At 39.8% G+C, this 17,789-nt stretch overlaps 1 protein-coding gene across 29 annotated transcripts in view; it reads right to left on the bottom strand.

Annotated features, from left to right (window-relative positions):
* Window positions 1-17,789, bottom strand: part of SETD5 (SET domain containing 5) — a 78,678-nt gene that overhangs the window by 25,034 nt on the left and 35,855 nt on the right. For 10 of the 29 annotated variants that reach the window (XM_063703580.1, XM_055382819.2, XM_063703571.1 and 7 more), the window contains 14 exons: window positions 17,461-17,566; window positions 16,926-17,134; window positions 16,529-16,587; window positions 15,503-15,681; window positions 14,521-14,559; window positions 10,701-10,943; window positions 9,663-9,811; window positions 9,159-9,276; window positions 7,975-8,084; window positions 6,089-6,341; window positions 5,649-5,732; window positions 4,073-4,330; window positions 3,374-3,694; window positions 2,750-2,992 (listed from right to left, as the gene is read on the bottom strand). In XM_063703580.1, coding sequence (XP_063559650.1) covers window positions 2,750-2,992; window positions 3,374-3,694; window positions 4,073-4,330; window positions 5,649-5,732; window positions 6,089-6,341; window positions 7,975-8,084; window positions 9,159-9,276; window positions 9,663-9,811; window positions 10,701-10,943; window positions 14,521-14,559; window positions 15,503-15,681; window positions 16,529-16,587; window positions 16,926-17,134; window positions 17,461-17,566 — 2,371 coding nt within the window. The other 19 variants (XM_055382827.2, XM_019023856.4, XM_063703576.1 and 16 more) reach the window with 8 other exon arrangements.

The following is a 17,789-nucleotide window of genomic DNA, read 5'->3' as shown; positions in this document are numbered from 1 at the left end:
CAAAGCTTCTGGATATATAAATTTAGAGGACAATGATCCCAATTTCATGCATGGTGAGATAATGTATGTGAAGAAAGCTTATAGTACAGTACTGAACACTGAGCAGATTTTCACCGAGTCCCGGTTCAACTAAATTTCAATGCTATGTTTGGAGATTTACAGATAATGCTCCAGTGTATAAAATGAAATATTAATTATCAATGCAAAGCACAGTGTTTCATTGCCAGTCAGACTGGTTTTTCTAAGAAGTCTGGAGACCAAATGCCCTATACACATTGTGTTTAGAAGAGGAGTTTAGAGAGAACAAGGTGAAACACTACTGAGAGCCTTGTTGGCCACTTATAAATGTTTTTAAAATAACAACTGAGGAACTAAAAAATGCAAAATGCTTTTTAAAAACTATGATTCGATTTAGAAACTCCAGGGATATCATAAAATGTTCTGTCAAATACCTGAACTCCTCCTCTTTTCAGAAGTCGCAAAATAATAATGATAAAAATAAAAATAAATAGCATAAGAATCTGAGTACAACTATACAGATACAACTTTAATTTGTCCTATACTGGTAAGTTTTTAACTTACGAGGCCAGGCCCTTACTTCTTTAGTGAGATATGAAACAGTGAGCCCATTAGAAATATACATTGTTCTAAATAATCCCATGGAGGGTTTTCTTATCTATCTGATTAACTTATACTCTGAGGGATTTTCAGAATTTTATTACAATTTTGTTGAATAATGAAAATGTTCTTAGGTTCTGCATTAGGTAAGTCCTTTCTAACCAATATTAGAAGGAGATATTAGAAGAAGACCAATATTAGAAGAACTCTTCTTCACTGCCATAAAGCCAAATTCTATTCTAGTTAAAACATTCCATTTCATTTTGCCTCATGAAAAGTTATATTTAAAAAAATAGAATCTTGATATGTGAACAGCACACAATAAAGCAATGATTTAAACTTAAACAGTTTTTAAAGATCCTATTTAAATAGTCTTGTTATGATAATCCTGTGTATGCAGCCTAAACTCTTCCTAAAGACTAACCATGCCACATAGATAAAAGTGCTTGAGTAGAGCCTGTATAAATGAGATTAAGGATAGTCAGATACACTTGGAGAATATAACAGGGACTTGTGTTAAATGGAATTTCTATCTGTTGCCCGTAGAAATTTAAGGATGTGCTATAGATACAAGTATAAAAGCAGAACCAAGTTAAAAAAGCTTAAAGAAATGCATTTTCTACCAGATCTGAAGTTACAGTCCTAGACACGTTTTTGGTTTTCGTTAAGTCTCTGCTAGTTGGAAAAGATGGAAACAGAAAGACTGCAACCCAGCATTAGAATTATCAAGAAGGAATTTCAATTCAAGAGCCTAGTTCATATTATTTGCAGCTCAGACTTCATTACTTATCTGTAATAAATAATTGCCTACACTCCTTAAAGGACCAAAATAGGAGATTGTACGACCTGGCTTGATAAGATGCTTCAACAGTTAACATCCTTAGAAATGGTCAAATTTCTCTTTAGGAATTCTACGAGGGTTTCCCCGAACAAACCAATGAGTGATTCCAATATTTAGGTAAGATGTGCAATTAGGAAAAGACTTTCTGCAATGTGCTGCTCATTCAGCAGTAGTGTCCTTCCTTTTTGCAGATTCCTATTGCCCTCCTCCCCTCCATATCCCACACCACTTCGGCTCATCTTTCATGCCCCCCTCCCCCCGAGAAATAATTTCTGTTCTTTGGGGAAAGAGAAAAGCTTTAAGTTTGGAGGAGTCAGGGAAGACCTGCCTGGAGTTGGAGACTTCATCACATCAAATAATCTACATGCAGCATCCTCATGTACGTGATGCCAGTGGAGGAGGGCAATGGCAGACACTGAGGAAGGCAGCCTGAATCCAGATCTGAGGATAAGAGAAAAGGGTGTTCCAGGGAACAGACTCTACCTCAAAGGAAGACCAAATGAAAGGGTGTCCTATACTTCTAGAAACATGGAAAACGACATCATAGATCTGAGGGAGTGATCTATTCCTAAGAGACACCTTTGGAAAATATGCAGGGCTTCTGGGAATTAAGAAAGAGCATTCCAAAAACACCACCAAACGCTACTGCCACTAGATCCAAAAACAGTAAGTAACTAGAAAGAGGAGAAAGAGGCAGAAACAGAGAGGGAAAGAGAGTCTTTTAGGGTAGATTCTGTATTCTCTTGGAATAAACAGTCCGACTTGTCATTTGATCAAGGAACAGGAATTATGCCAATTACAATAGGATTTTTCCTCTAATTTCCTTCAAGTGATGATAGTGGATAATAACGGTTGAATTGATTCAAAACAATTTAATTTTTTTCATTTATGCAACAGTGTTCTAGAGGACCCAGGGCCTTATCTCACACAATAATCATAAATGGACATGTTAACCCATATCACAAGAGCACACACAAAACATATCCGTCTCTACCCAGTCATCCACTGCTGTGTGCTCTCACTCAGGAACCTCAAGGGTTCTCAGAAGAGACATCAGTGACCAGTCACAAATCTGAGCACTAAAAATGCAGTACATTCATTCCACCACAGTCTCACAGACTCTTGATGAATCAGTATTTATGGCTGAACAACTAACTCATTATAAACTCACATGGGCAGAGTGGCTATCTAGAGAACATTTTATTTATGTCATGATGATAGGAATCTTAGGCTTAAAAAAATAAAGCACACACACATAAACACAACACACACACAAAAACACAGACATACCTTCTTACAGGAGCTGAATGTGCCATCAGGCAGGAGGGGCCTTCGACGTCTCTCAGGGATAAAGGGTGAGCCAAAGCGAATGTAGTGTTTGGGGGTGGTGCAAATTAACGGGGAATGGATAAGACCTGGTAACATGTTTAGGGTCGTTGCCAGTACAGTTGGATCCGTTGTGATACGTAAAGGGCACTCAACAGGGCACTCTTGCTTCTCTGCTTTGTCATTCAACCATTCTGTAACTAGATACTAAGGTAAAAAAGAGATCATTAGTTTATAAATCAAGAGGTAGCAGTGTAGTTCATAAAGACAAACGTCATCTAGAAACTAGGACAGGAGGAGATGCAGCAGCTGCAGTAAGAATGAATTGAGCAACCAGAACACAAGGATATCTTCCTTCACCCTCTCCACGCCCACTAAGAGAGGAATAATTTCAGCTATCAGTGATTTAAGCTGACTAAAAATAAGGAAACAGGTAGCAGGATGACTCCAGCCTTTTGTGTCAAAGCATTTTAGAACTTTCAATCTAGTAATATTGAGATTAGTTTCTTCGGGGGATTATAGGTCCTCTCATTTCACTAAGACAGCCCTTGCCAGACTGGACTTACAAAAGATGCATTTGTGACTTACCTTTTTGGTTTTGGGGTATTTAGATGCAGCACGGTTGACATGGGATCCAGTAATTGACACCACAGTTGGGTCAGACCCTGTTAATGGCCTGTTTTCTCCTGAACTGTCTAGACTTCCAGCTTCAGTAGGAGTTACTAAACTGTTATTTCCTCCCTCTTCCAAGGCAGCTTGTGACAATTCTGCCTGCTGTGCATTGGCCTGCTTCTGACGCTTTAGTCTTTGGGCTGAACTGGTCCTGTACCGAGAAATTCGACTCTTCGGCCGGGGCCTAGAAGGCTTTGCTGGAGGTGGCTTGGGGACTGGTTTTTCTGCAGCAATATCCTGTAGCAATAGTAGGGTCAGATGCTTACCAGAAATGTTTTATCAGCAAACAGTCTAATTTCCTATTCACTTTAAGCATTCAGAATGTCTACTGATAAAAAATATAAGGATTAGAAACACTAATTTAAAATCTAATTTTTAAATACAAAAATGTATACACTTAAATGAGCTAAAGAGGCTAGCGACAAATGTTTGCGTTATTTCTAATAAGCATTTATAAAATAGGCCAATGAAATGGTTCCAGTTAAACAGTTAATGGCCTTATTTATTGTGATATGGAGCAAAGCTGAAAACACTGATTTTAAAAATTCCAAAAGTTAGGTATTGACATTAGCAAAGGTGAGGATGTCTAAGTGCTGAAGTCTTTTCAACTCTTACCCCTGCTTGGGAAGACCTCCGGGTGTTCACACCAACACTCTGTGGGGTGCTTGGGATGGTAACATTTAAAACAGAGTTGCTAACTTCAGATTCAGGGGCTTCAGTTTTTGTCTCTTCACCAACAGGAGTCTCTGAGGTGGTTGTAGTAATCTCTACATCAGAGTTGCTCTGTTCCAAGGGCTGATCCCGCCGCTTCTTTCTTTTCTCTAAGTTTTCAAAAGCATGCATGATGGCTTCTACCTTTCTATCTTCCCTGGTCTAGAAAGAAATAGTATTGGTGTAGAAGGAAGCTTCAAATGAGGACGAGTGGATAGCCTTTATGAAAGTATTTTTAATGGAAATTTACAGAAATTCATTTAACTACCAGTAAGATGACACATATAACTTGGAAAACAGAAGATTAAATATAAAATATTTCATTTTAAATGTGGGGAATAGTTGTAAATAAAGGCAAGGTCAAACATAAACTTTTCAAAAAGGGTCAGTTATTTTGAAACTTTAATATGAAAGAAAAATATGATGGGTGCAGTGGCTCACGCCTGTAATCCCAGTACTTTGGGAGGCTGAGGTGGGAAGATCATGAGGTCAGGAGATTGAGACCGTCTTGGCCAACATGGTGAAACTCCGTCTCTACTAAAATACAAAAAATTAGCCAGGCATGGTGGCGCATGCTTGTAATCCCAGCTACTTGGGAGGCTGAGGAAGGGGAATTGCTTGAACCCGGGAGGCAGAGATTGTGGTGAGTTGAGATTGCGCCACTGCACTCCAGCCTGGTGACGGAGCAAAGGTTGATCTCAAAAAAAAAAAAAAAAAAAAAAAAGTCATCAAATCAGGGTCATAAACACACAGGACCGGTTTCAGCATAAAAGTAGAAAATTTTAGTTCATATGACTAAAAGGGTTTAAAAAAACTTCAGAACTCACACAAACCTAGAAAATTCCTAATTCAGAGCAAACCAACTATAATACATTTTGATTCTGACTAGCCAGTTTTTCGGAAACCAGATTGTTTTTTTTTTTTTTTTTTTTTGAGATGGAGTCTCGCTCTTTTGCCCAGGCCGGAGTGCAGTGGCGCTATCTCCACTCACTGCAAGCTCTGCCTCCCAGGTTCATGCCATTCTCCTGCCTCAGCCTCCCGAGTAGCTGGGACTACAGGCACCTGCCACCGTGCCCGGCTAATTTTTTGTATTTTTAGTAGAGACGAGGTTTCACCGTGTTAGCCAGGATGGTCTCGATCTCCTGACCTCATGATCTGCCCACCTCGGCCTCCCAAAGTGCTGGGATTACAGGCGTGAGCCACCGCGCCCAGCGGAAACCAGATTGTTAGTAAAAAACAAAAAAACAAAACAAAAAAACCTCTTCAAACCATCACTAGATAATAATCACTACAAAACTACTGTGTGTATAGAGAAAAATAAATAAAAAAATTATAATAAAATCTTTATTATGGAAAAAGCCCAAATTATAACCTTCAGGTCAAATCAATGAGATGACACAAAGTCAAGAGAACAGAAGAGGTTCACATGATGGAGGTAGCAGGAATGAGAAGGAGCAAAGTAATGTCAGACAGTACTCACCCTCCTGCTATGAGCTAGGTTCTCCTGGTCATCTATAACCTCTTCTTTCTCTTCTTCTGGTTTTTCTTCTGGATTGTCTACTTCCTTTAAGATAGAGGCAATATTCAGCTGTACTCAAGCTCTGAGAAAAAATCAATCTGTTTTATTCTGGTAGCTTAAAACTCTCTATAACAATCTCTAGTGCTTTAAACTGTTAACTCATGTGAGGCCACATGGTAAACACAGATGATAACTAACCCCTATTCTCTGGTGCAAAACCAGCAAAGGATGTTTTTGACTTTGTAAAACAGAAAGAAATGTATGAACACAATAAACCCACATTGATATAAAGGGCATTAAGTGTTACTATAGCTCCACTACTTAAACCATGCGGTAACCCGGGTTCCTCTTCCTTTGGAGGATTGATGCCATAGCATCATCATTTGACCAGGGGCGATTACCTCATGATCACTGGATACAGTTACTTTTTCTGGAACTTCTTGTGATTGCTGGTCATTATTCTCCTCTGAAGCCTCATTCTGCTGCTCCATCTCTAGCTCTTTCCGTCGTGCTTTTCTACGTCTAGTCTCTGCTCCAATGGTGGGTAGGCTTGGAGGAGGTGGTAGGAGTGGCAGTTCTGTAGCATTAGGATTCCTTTTTTGTATAGGACAATTCCGGTTTCCCTTGTGACAGGCACAGTCCACTTTATAATTACTGCTCCAAAGAAACAACCAAAATGCCTGTCTCAGTACCCTTGAAATTCAGTTACATTATCCATTCACCCTCTTAAAATATCAGTACAGTAACTTCCTCTGATACTGTCTCTGAATAAGTTAAACAGAGACATTAGAGAGTCCTATAAATACTTTTGTTTTTCTTTTTATTGGAGACGGAACCTCGCTCTGTCATCTAGGCTGGAGTGCAGTGGTGCATCACAGCTCTCGGTAATCTCTGCTTCCTGGGCTCAAGTGATCCTCCTACCTCAGCCTCCTGAGTAGCTGGGACTACACGCCCAGCGAATTTTTTTATTTTCGGCAGAGACGGGGTTTTGCCATGTTGTCTAGGCTGGTCTTGAACTCCTGGGCTCAAGTGATCCTCCAGCCTTAGCCTCCCAAAGTGCTGGGATCACAGGCATCAGTCACCGCGCCTGACGTAACACTTTCAATATTCTGTCTTTCTTTGTGTAACCCCAATTCTACTCCATGGTCAGTGGGGAAAAAAAAGAAAGCCCTCCCTAAATTCAATCCCCCCAGTGGTTTATTGGCTATTTAGTAGGCAGTTTATCAATGATAAAGTCTGATGTGGCCATACTCATCTTGTGCCCACCATTACCATGTCCTCACTTTTACCTACTAATTCCCTACTTCTTAAAACCTTTTAAAACCTTCTTAAAACCTTTTCTTTTTATTTTCCTTGATGAATTAAGCAGAACATCTTTTTTCCTTATACCTGGGCCAAACATCACTTTACCACATAACCTCTACTTTGCCCCAAATGACCAAAGAACAAAAAGCATATACTTTATAAAATCCACCACATATTCATCTATGAATTGCCCTTTATGGTTTTTTGCACTGTCATATACAGCTAGATGACATGGTTTCTGTGGACAGGGTGGATCTTTAAATCTCACCCCTAGCTTTATAAGGGTATAATTGACAAATTAAAAGTAGAGATAACATATTAAATTCTCTCTTTTTTTTTAAGACAGAGTCTCCCTCTGTTGCCAGGCTGGAGTGCAGTGGCGTGATCTTGGCTTACTGCAGCCTCTACCTCTCAGGTTCGAGTGATTCTCCTGCCTCAGCCTCTCAAGTGGCTGGGACTACAGGCGCGTGCCGCCACGCCCAGCTAATTTTTGTATTTTTAGTAGAGACAGGGTTTCATCATTGGCCAGGATGGTCTCGATCTCCTAACCTCGTGATCCGCCCGCCTCAGCCTTCCAAAGTGTTGAGATTACAGGCCTGTGAGCCACTGCGCCTGGCCTAAATTCTCATTCTATATGGTCCCTGACATAAGTACTCTGTGCATAACAACAGGATGCTATTGTAATTTCCAGGAGTGTCTCATACATACATATATATCCATTTTGCTATTCTTGCTAAAAAGGCATAAGCGAAAACACTTCTGTCAGGAAACTTGTGAGCAGTATCATACAAGGTATCCATATCTCTAAAAAAAATCTTGTCTGTCTTTTCCTTTACAATTTCTAGGCAGAAAATTCATTAGTCATGAAAAGATTAAGTAAACAAAGGAAAAGGCAAGAAACAAGAGCAGACTTTAAATAGAGTGAATAGCTTAATATGTAAGACAAGGATATTCCTGTTAGGAAAGGTTTCTGAGGTCTTACCAGTTACTATACTCATAATCAAATGCTATGGTGACCTCAGCATCCTTGGTGATGGCAGACACAGCATAGATGCACAGGTGAATCATCCCATCTGCAATCATGTGTCGCACCTGTGTGAAAAGGCTTCTGGTTGGATTTTTTCATAAAGACCATGAACTTTCCGTAAGAGAGAAAAAAACCATACTTTCTCTCCATTTGGAGTTATGGTAATCTGTTATTTATTTAAGGAGTTATGGTAATCTGTTATTTAACCCCTTCATTTCATCTGAAACTATTATACTGTACTGGCTTGAAAATTTATAATACTTTCTTAAATATGTGGAGAAACCTTGAGATGTTAGAAATCAGGGTAAAATCTCTACTTTCACATCTTTTTTTTTTTTTTTTTGAAATAGAGTCTTGCTCTGTCGCTCAGGCTGGAGCGGAGTGGCGTGATCTCGGCTCACGGCAACCTCTGCCTCCCGGGTTCAAGCAATTCTCCTGTCTCAGCCTCCTGAGTAGCTGGGAATACAGGCACACGCCACAATGCCTGGCTAAGTTTTCTATTTTTTTTTTAGTAGAGACGGGGTTTCACCATGTTGGCCAGGCTGGTCTCGAACTCCTGACCTTGTTATCTGCCCACCTCAGCCTTCCGAAGTGCTGGGATTACAGGCATGAGCCACTGCGCCCAGCCGCTTTCACATCGTATAGCTGTTTCCAGCTCCACCAGAGAATTAAAATTCCTTAGCCAGTAAGTAAAGCTCTGTGGATTTTCTTGCTTTATTTGATGTGGTTGCTCTAAGTAATGAATTCTAGAAATGTCTAGATCCTCTCATAAAACATTACTCACTAAAATCTAAAAAAACTGCAACCAAATAGCTTAGTTAGGCCTAACGACATCTACTTCCACCGTATGGCAATCTCTTTAATATAACTACACTTGATTTTCTTATCCAGTCTAGCTTTTTCTCCTTAGCAAATGCCAACTTGCTCTTTTCTATTTCTGCCTTCTCTAAAGAAATTTTTTTCCTTGCTCCCATTTTGTCAGTATAAAAGCACCATTACTTTTGTTTTTCACCTCCCACAATGAAATATCACGACTATTATCTACAGACCTTTATCTGAGTGAAGTTTTCACACTGCTTCTTCAGTAAGCTTGTCATTTGATGGTTCCAGTCAAAGGGAAGTTGCTACAGATATCTTACCTCTGCATTTGGTGTACATGATCTTCTGATGAACCGAGCATCATTACCGAAAGTACGGGCATCCACACACATCTCTACACCATTGAATTTTGAGTAGAAGAGCACAAAGGGGTATGGTCTAGGGATACAATTAAAATTCCTGTAATTCTCAACACAAATAAGAAGGCCACCCCATGACTCCAAATATGAAGCATATGCTGAGAGAAGCAGCAGCAGTCTTTTGCAACGCCTAAACTTGGGAAAACATCACGTTTGTCTGCTTTTGATTAAAGAACAAGCACAAAGCAAGGAATGCTTGGCTTGGAAAGGAGGTGTCACCATTTTATACATTAAACAATTTGAAGATTTACTTGCACTTCTCTACAAATAGCAGACAGGTGTGAGCTTATCTGAGTTGTGATTTTTTTCTCCCAAGAGCGTCTTATCAAACAGAATGATTTTTACAACAACACTGGTCAACCAGGTCCACCTTAGCCCTCACTGCTCAATGAATGACGTTCTTACTTTTTGAAGAAATGCCCATTGACCTCAAATTGCTGTCGTAACATGACTTTCCCACGATACTCTATTATAAGAGTGTCCAAAGCCAAATCTCTTGCAGCCCTCAGGATCTTCCGGTGCTTTTGAACACGAGTGACTCTTCCCAGCTGTAACTGAATAAAACCAGAGCAGTAACATTAAACAACAGCAAGAACACCTTAGTAGACACTCAAATTATTTCATAATTAAGGAAAACATGCTAATATTTTCAGGTTTTATCTGTATATGTTATTTAGATCAATGATGAGAAATTTTAAAATGTGATGAAAGCTCAATTTTTCTAAGAGACATGCTACATCTAGTGAAACTGCCTCCCCAGAAACGGCAAGAAAATATTTAACAAAAAAAAATACATGATTAAGACTTCAGTGACTCTATCTCTAAAATAAAGATGAGAAAGAACATGCTTAACTTTCTATAAATATTACATAATTCCTACCTAGGGTATATAGAATTTCCCATACTAAGTCATCTCTCTCTCTGTTTTTTAAATAGAGCCAGGGTCTCACTCTGTCATTCAGGCTGGAGTGCAGTGGTGCCATCATAGCTTACTATAACCTCAAATTCATTCAAGTGATCCTTCCACCTCAGCCTCCCCAGTAGCTGGGACTTACAGGTGTGTATCATCACAACGGCTTTTAATTTTTTTTTTTTTTTGTAAAGAGAGGGTCTCACTATGTTGTACAGGCTGGTCTTGAACTGCTGGCCTCAAGCAATCCTTCCACCTTGGCTTCTTGCCAAAGTGTTGTATTATAGGAGTGAGCCACTGCACACAGCCTCAATTCATCTATTTTTTTATTAATAAAGGTAGTTTAAAAATATGTATCCAGATAGTTTCCAGTTAATATAACCTACTTTTGGTTACATATGATCAACACCTGGCTCATCTGTTATTCCATGGCCTTGTACATTTGGAAGGAACAGTAATTCCAATCCATTACCCTCTTCCTGGGTTCTTAAAATTTCAGCTACTTAGAGAGTCCTCAACCCTTTGGTGCTTACCTGCATTTGGGAACCAATAACTGTGTTATTACAGGCCAATTCAGTCTTATTAATAGTGTCTAAAATAGTAGGTTTGCCCACAAATTCCTTGCTAGAATGTAGGTGTTGTTCAAGCGCGTTCTGTACATCTGCACTGTACTGATTAGTGAAAGCTTCTTCATACTGGTCAGTCCATAGTCTTATCCGATTTTCCCAGCCCTCTGTTGTATTCTCATCTAAATTCTGTGCTTCAGAGGGAGAATTCTGTAGAAAACAAATTCAGGGAGGTTAGTAAAGTCCATGCATAAATAGAGGGTTGGGAATGGGGGTGGGACAAGCTGGGGTTCCAGAGAAAATTTATCACTTGGCAATTGATGTGGCATAAAAGAGTAATGGACTGGGAGTCAGAGGATCTGGTTTCTATCATGCTTTTGTTACCAATGAGAGGTGAGACCTTGAATAACTTCTTTAAATGGGGAAGCTCAGTTTCTCCATTTATAAAGTAAGAAATTAATCTGGATCATAGTTTCATCCCATCACTGTGATTTTATGACCATTTTAAAGTCATAAAAATCAATTTTCTTATCAAAAGACTGACATCAAGTTCATAAGAAAATCTTCATACAAATGAACAGTAGAGACCTCAAATTTATCACTGCTTAAATTTTTCATACTCACTGAATATCTGTGTTAAGTGTTAGCCCAAACTGGTTTTTTGACTATTCTCCAGGAGAATGCATGTTTTTGTATCACTTATTATTTTCATAATACATGTTCATTCTAAACCTAGATGTGATCTTAATCAATCTCATCAATCCAATCCCAATCTTACTACCCATATAAAAAGTTATTATTTGAGTATATCTTTCTAACACTCTATTTTCAACAATTTTAATTACCACATTCTAAATAATCTGAAGAGGTGAAGTGAGGGGAGAGGAGTAGGTAGGGAGAATATAGAAAATGTCTAGGAGGTACTTTGCTATACTCCTCTAGGAAAACCATTGCCCTCTATGGTGACAGTATTGAGAAAAGATTAATTACTACAACTCAGGAACAGCTTCCTAGGCAGACAGTGCCTGAGCTACAGAGACAAAGCGTAAGCCCAATACATGTTCCCCTCCACGGTGTTCAAGACTTAAGTGCCATCAGAAAACAAAACAAACACTGACAGTGATGATGTCATGCTAGTGATGATTAGAAGGAAAAGACACTGTAGTACCAAAGCTACTTGAAAATCCATGTCCACATTAAACTTGCAAACAGGTACAACAAAATTAAATATACTTTCTACGAATGGCACAGAAAACACTGATGCTTATCATAACACTTTCTTTTACCACTTTTGCATCACTGTTGTTGACTGATTATTGTCTACTATCCTTTCTGCAAGGAACAGGAGTACAGAAGAAAAAAAATCAACACTATTGTCTCCACATTTCTTACTAGAGTCCAAAAGACTGAACAATAAACAAAGGGATCTAAAGAAACACCTAAGGCCAACATACTGACAATCAGAGTATCACCTGCTTGACATCAGTAGCAGTTGTGCAAAAGAATAGTGCAAAACCTTAGGCTTAATGGAGCTTACAGACTAGGGGGACTGGCAGTGTCCAAACAATATTCCCAGCTTTAAGTGGCAATTGTTAAACTTACACTTGATAAGTGTACTGTATTCTGGAAGCCTCTGTCACAGTATTAGCCATTGTTCGCTAATCTCACTGTGTGTTTACTCTGCTGTCCCATCCTTCAAGGCATTAGAGACTCTACCTCAGTTGGGTTTAGAGTAGTGGTTCTCAACTGAGGGAAATTTTGCACCCAGGTGACATTTGGTAATATCTGAAGACATTTTTGATAATCTCAACTGAATGTATGAGTGTTACCGGCATCTAGTGGGTAGACACCAGGGATCCTGTTCACATCTTGAAAGCACAGAACAGTCCCTTCCACAACAAAGAATTATCTGGTCCAAACTGTCAACAGTGTCAAGACTGAGAAACCCTGATTTACAATTAAGTCTTCAGTAGGGAAGCTGCTCTTGACACTGGGATTAAAAATCCAAATGGTAATTTTTTCTAATTCTTATGGCTCCCACCTGGATCACTGGAGTTTTAAACTAGTAATTCTGAGCATAAAATTTATAACTCAATTTAGAATTAAAAGAATCAAAATGACTAGTAATTTTTTTTTTCTAAATTTTAACACACCTGTGAGGCTGTCAACCTCCCAAAACTGTAAGCAAAATATGGGGTTTATGTGCAGTTTTCTGGTAGAGCCAGTTTATAGCTTTCAAAAGGTTTCGAGCTTCTGGAGATAAGTTATGATAGTTGCTTGATAAGAGAAAAGCACTTAGTAGCCAGGATTAGGGCTATTATCTGCCTCCAAAGTCTATTTAAAAGGCCCCTCTCTAAGCAAATGAGACAAAAATAAAGGGGAAGCTAAAGCAAACTTGGCCACTTGCAAGAGACGGATCCAGCAAAGAAATGATTGATGTGTCTTCCAAGACACATCCCAGGCCTCTGATGCTCTGTAGCTGAGTCCTCTCCCAACTCTTTCACAGGTATGTGCAAGTCTGTTTAAAGATAGATACTAAGTGGGGCCTTCAAACTTTAGGTAAAGTGCTACCTGTAATCTTTGCTAACACCAGTCACACTGGTGCTGCACATAAAGCAATCCTAAAAAGCTTATCCTTACTGAATTTTTTTTTTTTTTGAGATGGAGTCTTGCTCTGTTGCCCAGGCTGGAGTGCAGTGGCGTGATCTCGGCTCACTACAACCACTGCCTCCTGGGTTCAAGCGATTCTCCTGCCTCAGCCTCCCAAGTAGCTGGGACTACAGGTGCCGCCACCACGCCTGGTTAATTTTGGTATTTTTAGTAGAGATGGGGTTTCACCATGTTGGCCAGGCTGGTCTTGAATTCCTGACCTCAGGTGATCCACTTGCCTTGGTCTTCCAAAGTGCTAGGATTACAGGCGTGAGCTACTGCGCCTGGCCTTACTAAAGATTTTAATATTTATGCCCTATAACTCTCAATAGGAAAGATCCTGCTTTTGTATCATTTAGGAATATGAATACTCATAAACTTGAATTTAATTCTATTTAAATGCTTTGAAGCCCTCAGTAATAATTTGAGGCATGTTTTCCTCATATATATATATATTTATACACACACACACACACATACACACATACACACATACACACATAGGTAAAGGAGGATACCAGACAGCATAATCAAATCTCCTTTTGGCAAGCTATTTTTAATCAACCAGCACCTTACACTTCTTTTAAACCATTCCACATACTTGCTCTATTCTCCAAGTTCTTCACAAAATCATACTTCATAAACTCTTTTATTTGATATCTTAAGAAACATGCTAGCATTACCTAAGTCTTTTCCACCAAACAGATATGCTAAGAGAAAACAGTAATTCTTATCAATAATACAAGCTTCCTGCAATTAAAGCCCACACAGTGCTAGGGTAGATGCACAAGAGATCCTGTATCATTACCAGAAAAACTCCACTCCTAAGGTTGAGTTCAATCACAGTGACAGAACACACTAGCCTCATTTTGTTTGGAAAAATGTCACTTACCCCCTAGGAAAGCAATGAATGAAAAACCAATCAATGAAGGCTGATTACAGAAAGGGAAAATATTTCAGAAAATGGCCAAGAAAATCTACTTTGGAGAAAAGCTCTATGAAAACTGAATGGCAACAACTACAAACTAATGAAAAGCAGAGTCCAAGATTCCCAGACCATCAATGTCAGGAAAGAAGCTGACCAAAATGCAAGATCACAGTGAAGTAAAACACAGCATCAGCGAAGATTACCCCTTACCTTCATCCGCAAGGACTTCCGGGATCCCTCTCGAAATGCCTATCCCAAGGAGGAAAACAAGTAGAACAAACAAAACTTGGTACCAAGAATGACAGTTATACCTATCTGAGACTAAAACTAAGGCACAAACTAGTGTTCTATTCTGTCCCCCTTTCTCTAGGTAAAAAATACAATGGAATTCCCCAAACTATTACCACGAATAGGGGTAGCTCAAGGCCAATGAACTCTGAGACTAATTTTAATACTTTCTACTGTGAAGCTAGGTAATTAACAGGGAAGAGCATGCATCTCTTAAATCCTATATGCACCTCTGATACTAAGAGAAAAAGTAAATAAAAAAAAACTTTAAAGTTGCAGATTTACCAGTTTTGAAACTAAGAAGGAAACAAAGACCAATCCCCTTAACAAGGGATGAACAAGTCACCTAGAAGCAACAAAGTTGCTGTGATGGGGAAGAAAGAACACAAACCAGAAGAAGTTTCTCCCGTAGACATTTTAGCTGAGAATACAGGAAAATGACCATGACACTGAGGAAACCTAGACCATACAAGAGATGTTTCCTGATTTTTATTTTTTTTGAAACAAGGAAAAACAATCAACCCAAAGACATGAGGCATGTAACCAGGACAAGAATTTCAGACTGTACTTTGGGGTTGAGAGGTGGGGAGATACTGTAAGGATAGTGGAAGCCTAGACTTGAGGCTGCAACACATATGGGCTTGTGCCAGGTAGGGCTGGAATTTCATACCTGGGATGGGGACTGGAGTAGAAGAAACTTTGAGCCAGTGGTGATGATATGGTGTGGCAGAAGAGAGGTTGGTCTACATGTACATAACACAGATTAGCTGATTTTTGCAAGTAGAACAAAAGTGGCCCTTCAAACACCTGGATCAAACTTCTTAAAAGAATTTTGGTGCATTCTTGCTCCAAAATTTAAGCTATTTCAGACAATTTCTATTTAAGATATTTTTACCCTGCATACCTTGATTTTCTTCGTCTTTGGTGCTGCACGACCCTTTTCTGGACTCTTTTTCCGCTTCTTGGGTTTGGTTCTTCGAACAGTTAAGGTGATGCTTGTAGGTGTGTGCTGTGTTGCTGTATACAACACAGTGGAAGGAGAAAGCTCCTCATCCCAGCTTTCTGTTGCACTGCTATCCCCACCTGAAAAATGACGATTTCATAGTTCAGGTACTAATAGCCTCAAAAGTACATTAAAAGTAGCTTATTCTTTTAGGTGTGCCCCACATGCAGTAAGCCATTACTTCCACTATTAACTCTTATCATCTGTAAAGCAACGTTAAATACTCATCTTCCTTAAGAAAACAAGATTCTATGTCATTGGCATTAAGCATATAAACCCTGTTCCTCATGGTATTTATTTCTCCCCTTGTATTCAGTCCCTAAGCTTCACTGACTCAATCTATAACAATTTGAGACTGGCTAATTTTTAAAACAGGAATCCATATTTTTTGTGTTCACAAGGAATACTTTGCTACAGGACTAAAATGTTCTCAACACATTTCATTTACAATGAGAGAACTATACAGTGGTCTTGAGAGGACTTCTATCTCTTTCTGTGAAAAGAGCTGGCTGGGGGACCATGGGAACTTCTAAGAGGGGTTCTTTTTTTTTTTTTTTTTTTTTTTTGAGAGGGAGTTTTGCTCTTGTTGCCCAGGCTGGAGTGCAATGGCGCAATCTCAGCTCATGGCAACTTCCGCCTCCCGGGTTCAAGCGATTCTCCTGCCTCAGCCTCCCAAGTAGCTGGGATTACAGGCATGCGCCACCACACCTGGCTATTTTGGATTTTCAGTAGAGATGGGGTTTCTCCATGTTGGTCAGGCTGGTCTCAAACTCCCGACCTCAGGTGATCTGCCCGCTTTGGCCTCCCAAAGTGGTGAGATTACAGGCGTAAGCCACTGCGCCTGGCCAAGAGGGGTTCTTAAAATGAACATTCAGATCACAGAATATTTTTATGTCAAATTGTGGACCTAACCCATCTTCCGCTCACCTGATATGTTGTCCTGCTTCCGCCGATGAAGTCTAATAACCTTCCCCCTGCTCATTCCCCTAAAGAGGGAAAATAAACTTAAAGTAGTCCTTCCAACAGCATGCATCACATCATAGCACACATGGGCGAAGTGTCTCTGCATATGCTACCCCCTCCCTCCCACCTACCAAATGTTTCCAGGACATTAAATTTCATATCAAATTCAATAGCTTTAACATCAATCTCTCATTCCTTGTTGTCAGCAATTCTCACCTAGTGCAGAGAATTCGAGCCAAGGAGCACTAAGGAATCATCTACATTAACAAACACAAGAAAGAATACTTTGAGCTTTTCCCTACTTGTAAGAAACCCTAATCCCAGCAACCCAGACTTAAATTTAGATGGAACAGGATCTTACCTGCACTTGTCACAGTTGAGAAGGAAGCCATCCTGAGAAAGACCACAAGGACACCAGGTAGGTACAGTTTCTCCTTCAGAGTTCGGGCTGTCTCCACAGCGTTCCTCTACAGGCGACGGCAGGCCATTCAGGTCAGAACGAGGGATGATCGTCTGGACAGGGGGAGAAGCAGGAGGTGTCGGAGGAGGAGGGGCTCCGTAATTATGATCCTGAAAATAAGATTTTTTAAATCAACAGTGTCCAAACACTGGCCCCTCTCTCCCCTAAAGTATGGTACATATGGAAAGAAAGAAGAAAGTAGTACCCTTTGTTTTTTGGCTTCAACCAGGAAAGTGATAAAACAAAATGCCAAGGTCAACTGGGACATAAAAACAAGAACAATGATGCAGGGCTAGACGTCCGCTGGAGTCAGGGAAGTGCAAAAGGGGCAACTTCGTCATGCTGCATATAAACATTTCAAGAAAGTCACAATGTATAAGAATGGATTACACTCCAGGAAGATCACTGTTCTGGAGAGAAACAAATGCATACTCACAGCATAAGGCAGTCCTCGACACCCATGCCTCTGAGTGGTCCCATAATTATGAGTGGAATACACGCTCTTCTCATTAACTGCTGGACTAGCCTCCACAGATTCAGGGCTGCACAAAGGCGAAAAGCAATGCATGATAGCATAACACCTAATCTTCCCTTAAACTAACACTTCATTTCCCATTCTAACCCCTCCTCTTTCCACAACCACTAGCCACTAGGATAAGAGAAAGAACTCAGTGAAACAATCTTATTAACATAACTAAGCCTATAAATAACAGTAGGAGTGTTATTAAATGTGGATTTGTGTGTAACATGAAGCCAGTACAGGCA

Source organism: Gorilla gorilla, chromosome 2, assembly GCF_029281585.2.
Source record: "Gorilla gorilla gorilla isolate KB3781 chromosome 2, NHGRI_mGorGor1-v2.1_pri, whole genome shotgun sequence".
In the NCBI taxonomy this organism is placed as follows: domain Eukaryota; kingdom Metazoa; phylum Chordata; class Mammalia; order Primates; family Hominidae; genus Gorilla; species Gorilla gorilla.
This window is presented reverse-complemented; position numbering and strand designations above follow the sequence as displayed.